The following is a 7,500-nucleotide window of genomic DNA, read 5'->3' on the forward strand; positions in this document are numbered from 1 at the left end:
GGCACTTCACTTTGCTACTCTGCACCGCTCTGCTCTCCGTTTTTTTGTCATTTCACTCTCTTTCTTTCTCTCTCGGTCTCTCTCTGTTATTCTGTGTCTACTCTCTGTTTCTCTCTCTCTGCTCTCTCGGTTTTGTTCCTTTACTCTCTTTCTCTATCATTCCCTATCTCTGTCATTCTCTTTCTGCTCTCTGATTCTGTCTCTGCTCTCTGAGTTTGATTTTTCACTCTCTTTCTTTCTCTATCAGTCTCTCTTTCTGCTCTCTGTTTCTGTCTCTCCGCTCTTTTCCTTTCTTGCGTTTAGCCGTTTGAATTAGAAATGAAAGAAGGGAAGGAGGGAGGAAGGTGGCAGGCAAAGGGAGTGTGTGTGTGTGTGTGTGTGTGTGTGTGTGTGTGTGTGTGTGTGTGTGTGTGTGTGTGTGTGTGTGTGTGTGTGTGTGTGTGTTGTCTTTGGTGTTGCGTAGAGGTCTGCCGTAATTGCCACAGTTGGCTGATGTCAGGGAAAGTGGATGACAAAAGCGTCGAGATTTGCTGAACGTGAGGAATGTGACACCACGCAACAGTCAGTCGCCAAGACGTTCATTTGCGGCTTTCATGCGTCTTCTTCCACACACACACACACACACACACACACACACACACACACACACACACACACACACACACACACACACACACACACACACACACACACACACACACACACACACACACACACAAACAGGAATGCACACGTGCGCACACACACACACACACAAACACGAATGCTCACGCGCACATACACACACACACACACACACACACACACACACACACACACACACACACACACACACACACACACACACTCCCACTCACACACAGAAAAATACACGAACACACACACACACACACACACACACACACACACACACACACACACACACACACACACACACGCGCGCGCGCACGCACACACGCACACACACACACACAAGCACACACTCTTTCATGCTCTTTTTCCTCACGTTTTGGTTCAGCTGTCAAAGCTGATCAGTGGGAAAGTGAGTGCTGTAAAAAAGCAGCATTGTCACCGAGTTAGTCAACTGGCAACACTCACTTGGAACACTCCCTGCCACTCGCTTGGCATCTTCAGTGTTAACGCCAGCTTCCATTTGCCCTCAGATGTATCTGATGGTAACTCTTTCCACCCCCCCTCTCTTTCTCACTCTCACTCTCTCTCTCTCTCTCTCTCTCTCTCTCTCTCTCTCTCTCTCTCTCTCTCTCTCTCTCTCTCTCTCTGTCCTCCACCCCTCCTCCTTTTTGATTTGATTTTCTGTTTGTGTTTCATGCTGTTCTGTTCTGTTCTGTTTTTTTTTCTTTATCTTCTTCTTCGTCGTCTTTCCTGTCTTACCCAAGATAAGTCATCCTGTGTTTTTTTTCCTTTTTTCTTTTTTGGTTTTCTTTTTTTTTCTTTCTTTCTTTCTTCCTGAAGTTTTGACAGGAGTCTCGGGGCTGTCAGTCAAGTCTGTGCTGTCTGGTTGTCTTTACTGAAGTCGAAGCTCCATAAATAATGACAGGCAGTCTAAATAATACACCGAGGCAGTCTACTGAGTCCCCCCACCACCCCGTCACACACACACACACACACACACACACACACACACACACACACACACACACACACACACACACACACACACACACACACACACACACACACACACACACACACACACACTTCCCTTCAGTCGTTGCCGTCGACGTTGCCACACGGCGACAAGGAGAGACACGGAGACGGGCGCTATCTGACGAGCAGTGCAACTCGCTAGCTGCCTCAGAGCTCTGTGATGTCACTGAAAGAACAGAAATCATGGGGTGAGGGAATTGGGCGGGGGGGCGAGGAAATCTGTCTAGGATTTGAATATGTTATTTTTTGTTTTAAACTGTGGAAGTCTGCATGTTTTAGTGGTTTCTTTTGTCACTTTTTCAAGTCTCATCACTTTCCCAAAAAGGGAATGTGAAAGGGGGGTTGTTGAGTTGAGTTGTTTTTCAACACATTCAGCGTAAAATCAGTGACATGGATTATGCTCAGTCAGGCTTCAGGTTAATTACCTGCCATTCAGAAGAAACCAACAAAGGTGCCTCCCAAAGACTTAACAGTACTTTACCAACTACCGACTTAAGTTACGTTATGAAGTGAAGTTAACTTGTGTTTCTAAGCTATATAGTGCTGAGGAAATATTCCCAGGGGAGGGGCATCTATATGCTGTCAAGTTCCAGATGTCAAATCGTTTAATCAGACGATATCACTTCTGAAGGGGGAAAAGACGTTAAGGGAGACGTTAAGAGATAAGAAGTGTGTTTGTTAAGATGCCCTGGGCTTTGATTGTCAGATTGCATATAGCCTATACTCATGACAGAATTTGTAAAAGTTGTGTTGAAAGGTTTCATTAATTAATTCCTTCTGTTCTGTGAATTCTTTATTTATTCATTCTCAATCAGTCATCAATGGAAAATTGTGAGACGAAAAGTTGTGGCGCGTGGAATTGATGAGGGGATTTAGGGTATTCAGTGTACAGTATTTTTTCGAGTTCCAGTGCTGCCTGCATCTGTCTATGAAGTGCAATATTGCTCTATGGGTCTGTCTGTCTGTTTTTTGGATGGAGCCTCTAACTTTCCTCTCAATCGACCTCACATTGGCCCTGTCCACTGTCGAGCTTCCACCTTGGTGAAAAACAGAAAATACTATTACTCAATTCTAAAAGCTGTCTGAAACCGTTTCAATGTTTTATTCCACCAAACTGGCAGTGGTGGTGGTAAGGTGTATAACCCAGTGTCTTTTAACAAGTGAAAATGAAAAAAGGAACCAATGTAAAGCACTAATGTAAAATGTCCATTTGAATGTGTTGTCATATAATGTAATATCACATCTCCAAAGTTAACACATTGAATACCGGCGGTATTTACGGAATTATGACGTAGACTCCCAGCTTTCTAAACCATTTTTCTGTGTTTTTTGTACAGTCACAGCATATGTGATTAGGTCACAGAAACATGTTATGGCTCGTTTGAAAGGTGACACTCATAATAAGGTAACCTCACATTGATTTTGCATCTGAACTCTAATGTGATGTGTCCAAACAGGTGAGCAGGGAGCCATCAGCATGTTCCCTCTGTTCCTGCTGGACCATCACATGACCTCTCGAGAGCTGGGGTTCTGGAATGGAATCATTGCCATGGGATTCTCCATCGCTGGCTCCTCATTGGCTGGCCTGCTGCTCTCGCAGCACAGGTGAGTTTATTATGTAATGAGCTCTTAACCCGTTAAGACAATAGTCCCTGTTATAAATTGACTGTCATCAGAATGGCAATGAGCGAGTCCCAATGCATTACTAAAGGCACTGTGTAATATCATAGTAGTGTAGCACTATGGTAATAGAATCTTTTCTGTGACACACACACACACACACACACACACACACACACACACACACACACACACACACACACACACACACACACACACACACAATACACACAGAAGAATACACACACACACACACACACACACACACACACACACACACACACACACACACACACACACACACACACACACACACACACACACACATACACAGAAGAATACACGGACACACAAACACACACACATGCACTCTCTCTCATGCTCTTTTTCCTCACTGTTACATCGTTCCACTGGTGGAATGGCATACATTATGGGGCTACGGTAAAGATTCTCAGGGCAACTTTTTGAGCAATGTTTCTGAGTAACGGTACTGTAAGATTTTATTTGAACTGTTTATCACAACAACACTGGCATCCAGACAACTTGGCATCTAGACAACTTTTGTTAATCACTCTGTGAGAAAATTAGGAGCCAATCATACTGTTGCCTACCAATATTGCTCCCAAAGTTGCTGTTGTGTCATCACCTTCAGAGCCTTTTCGCACTCGCTGCATCCCCTGATGGATCTCACGGACTTAGCATATGATGATCTGAGACTCATGGTGGGTCCGTTTCGCTGTTTTGTTGGCTCCGTTGCCTTCGACAAAAGGGTCAGAAATGTTGAACTTTGATGGCAGCGATCCGTCTTCCAATCATATCAGACCGTGTGTATAATAAATAATACATAATACGTAATGTATTCAGGGCTCTTAACTTTTTGTCATCAGCAGCCAAAATGGCTTGTAGAACTGTGTGAAGCTGGGCCCCTCAGACCCAAAATGCTGAAATAGCACTGCAGATTGTATGTGCTATGTTTGTGCCGGATAGTGCTGTAAAACATTCTGTTTGTGCTATGAAGACTTTTGAGTAATTTAAATACTCATATTTTTAATACTTTTTTCTGACCTGTGACGTCACGCAGCCCCCCTTCCACGTCCAAATTTCTCCAAAGTAGTCTCAATTGAAGGCAATTTGTTTGTGCTCATTTGTGCTGTGAAAATGCGTCAATCACTTGTTTTGTAAAGTTACAGCCATTTAATTGTATTATTATGGTATTATTATGCTATTATTTTATTAATAGCACAAGCGATTTACAGCACTATCCAGCACAAACACAGCACATACAATCTGCAGTGTTATTTCAGCATTTTGGGTCTGGGCTCTAGTGTGTGTGGGGGGTGTCAGCTTCACACAGGTGGCTAGTAGATGTAAATCTCACTAGCCAAACCCACACTAATGGGTCAAAGTGGCTTGTAAGATCATCTTTTCTACCAGCCAAACAGAAATTTCACAGCATTTATTCAGTTTGCTGGTGTCAATTTAGAGCCCTGAATGTATGGGGAAAAAAACAAAAACAGGGAAAGACAGCTCCACATCCGTCATCGGGCAGTGGGCGGAGCCAGTCAGAAATATACGTTACGGCCGTCAGACCAAGCCGCACAGGTCTTAAAGTTAACAGAATTGAAAGTACGTCTGTGAAAGCTGATGATACATTGGACTGCTTGAGTTAGCCCGAGGTAGTCTTTCTCTCACAGGTATAGCACAACGTATACAGCTCAGGTGCACATACCACTCTGGTGACCTCACAGGTAATACTGTTACAGTAGGAGACAGCTATTGTTTTCAGTTACACACATTTTCCATTGGAATGCCATGAGACTATGAGCCTTTTAATGTGTTTCCATGCATCAGTATCCCAATTTCTTCCTTTCGGATAGGAGCACTCCACCTAGCATATCCCGATTTCTCAAAATCCTGAATATGGGCTTATTCGAGATACTGAAGTCAGGAAAAGGTGTTGATATGTTCAAACACACATTCAAGATACTTTCAAATCTCAATCATATTCGGGATACTGAACTGCATATAAACACAGTCAATGTTTCTGGTCAACAGCATGGCTGCCTTATGATTGCAATGAGTTTTAAAAGTTTTCTGCAGCTCCAAGTTCTATTGATAGAAGTGTTATATCAACAAATGGTCCAAACAGAGCCACATCTTGTCATATATCTGCACAGAAACGTGTCATCATATGTGGTCACCACACACACACACACACACACACACACACACACACACACACACACACACACACACACACACACACACACACACACACACACACACACACACACACACACACACACACACACACACACACACACACACAAAAACACACGTGTGCACACACATTGTATACTGTAGGCCTTTGGGGAAGTTTTGGTCAAGTGCAAAAAGAAAAACTTGTTGTCTGGTGCAAACAATCCCTGAATACAGAAGGCCTTTAGGGAAGTTTTGGTCTAATGTTAGAAGAAAAACAGCAGATTCTGGTATTTCCTCTTCAGTTTTTCTGGTGTCTGCTCATCGGTCTGCACACACACAGACTCGCATCAGACATGCACACAAACTCTATGTAGGCCTTTGGGGAGTTTTTTTAATGAAAGGTGAAAATAGCACATTTTGGTATTCCTACTTCATTTCAGTTGTTTTTTGTGACACACACCCACACACACACACACACGCACACACACGCGCACACGCACACACACACACACGTGCGCGCATGCACAGCCTAAGCCTTTGGGAGGTTTTGGTCAAGTGAAGGACACAGTGTATCGCATTCATATCTCTCCTGATTTCAGTCTTTTCCTGTTTTCTCACTTTACCACTTTTTGTCACTCTCCTCTTTTTGTCCACCCTTTGCTCCCTCCCGCTATCCCTCTCTCTATCTCTTCTCCTATCACACGAATGCCATCTCCCTCCCTCTCTCCCTGCCTCCCTCACTCGTTCTCTGTCTGTCTCAGCCGACCTCCCCTCCCCGTCCTTTTCCAACCAAACCTTCTCTTTTCCTGCCCTTCCTCCTCCTCTTCAATTTTCTTTCTGTCGACCCCACTTACCCCCCCCCCCTCTCTCCACTCCACTCTCCACTTACTCCTCCTCCTCCTACCCCTCATCCCCACCCTCCTCCTACACCTCCTCTTGATTTTTCTCTCTGCTGTCCCCTCACTAACCCCCTCCACACCCCACTCTCCTTCCTCCACATCACCCACCCCCCTCCCCTATCACCTATTCTGCCTCCTCCCCTATCCCACCTCTACACCTCCTGCTCTCCACTGCCCTCCTCCATGTCATGCACACCCTCCCCTCTCCTCCTCTTCCCCTTTTCTCTCCCCTGTCCTCCCTCCCAGAGGGGCGGGGTGGCTAATGGAAGTAAACACAGCCCTGTGTGTGAGAGCCGCTGCTCTCTCCAGGTGAGGTGTGAGGTGAGGCTGGGCTGGGCTGGGCCGCGGCACTCATTTCCTGGGCAGGAGCTGGCCAGCGCCAGGGTGCCGGCCGGCTGGTTCTCTGGAGACTAGAGACCGGAGATTGGAGACGGGAGAGAGAGCAGAGCAGTTTCTCCTTCTACACCACAAGTAAAGTGGTCCAAGAGTGTGGGAAATGTAATGTTAGAAGGAAGTAGCGCCTGCTCAATTGGCAATTAAGCTTTTGATTTAAATTTAGAGACTGGAGAATGGATCAAGTTTTTCTTTTTGTTACAGATATTTTACTTGGTCTTTTAGACTTTATTATGGACAGGACAGTATGAGAGGTAGACAGGAAGCGAATGGGGAGAGAGACGGGGAGGGGTCGGCAAAGGACCCGGGCCGGGAATCGAACCCGGGTCAGCCGCATGGCAGGCGAGTGCCCTACTGGATGGCCACGGCAGGGCTCCCAGGAGAAAGCCTCAAATTTTTCATCTAAAAAAACAAGACTATGGTCAGAGTGTGGGCATGTGCAGAACATCCACACTTTGCAATTATCTTTTGGAGGCTAGAAACTCAGTGTCAGTCTGTCTTTCTCTCAAAAAGCAGTCTACCCTGCCATCAACATGGTGGAAAAGTGTGCATTAGAATGTCATCTGTGCAAGTTTACATCTGTGGAAATTTGTGTTTTGTGCACAAACGTATTTAGTTATTAAGCTTTTGTTTTCAATATTTTGTATGTGACTACTATATGTCACAGTGTTAGTCAGAGTTGGTCAGTCAGTCAGAAACTGGCTTGGAGTGTGTGCGA

General features: G+C 45.1%; 1 protein-coding gene across 1 annotated transcript in view; it reads left to right on the plus strand.

Annotated features, from left to right (window-relative positions):
- mfsd3 (major facilitator superfamily domain containing 3) overlaps positions 1-7,500 on the plus strand; it is a 52,299-nt gene that overhangs the window by 20,459 nt on the left and 24,340 nt on the right. The window contains exon 6 of the mRNA XM_063195776.1: positions 3,126-3,273. Within this exon, the coding sequence (XP_063051846.1) occupies positions 3,126-3,273 (148 nt within the window). The remainder of the gene's footprint in view (positions 1-3,125; positions 3,274-7,500) is intronic.

The sequence above is a fragment of the Engraulis encrasicolus genome, chromosome 3, assembly GCF_034702125.1.
Source record: "Engraulis encrasicolus isolate BLACKSEA-1 chromosome 3, IST_EnEncr_1.0, whole genome shotgun sequence".
In the NCBI taxonomy this organism is placed as follows: domain Eukaryota; kingdom Metazoa; phylum Chordata; class Actinopteri; order Clupeiformes; family Engraulidae; genus Engraulis; species Engraulis encrasicolus.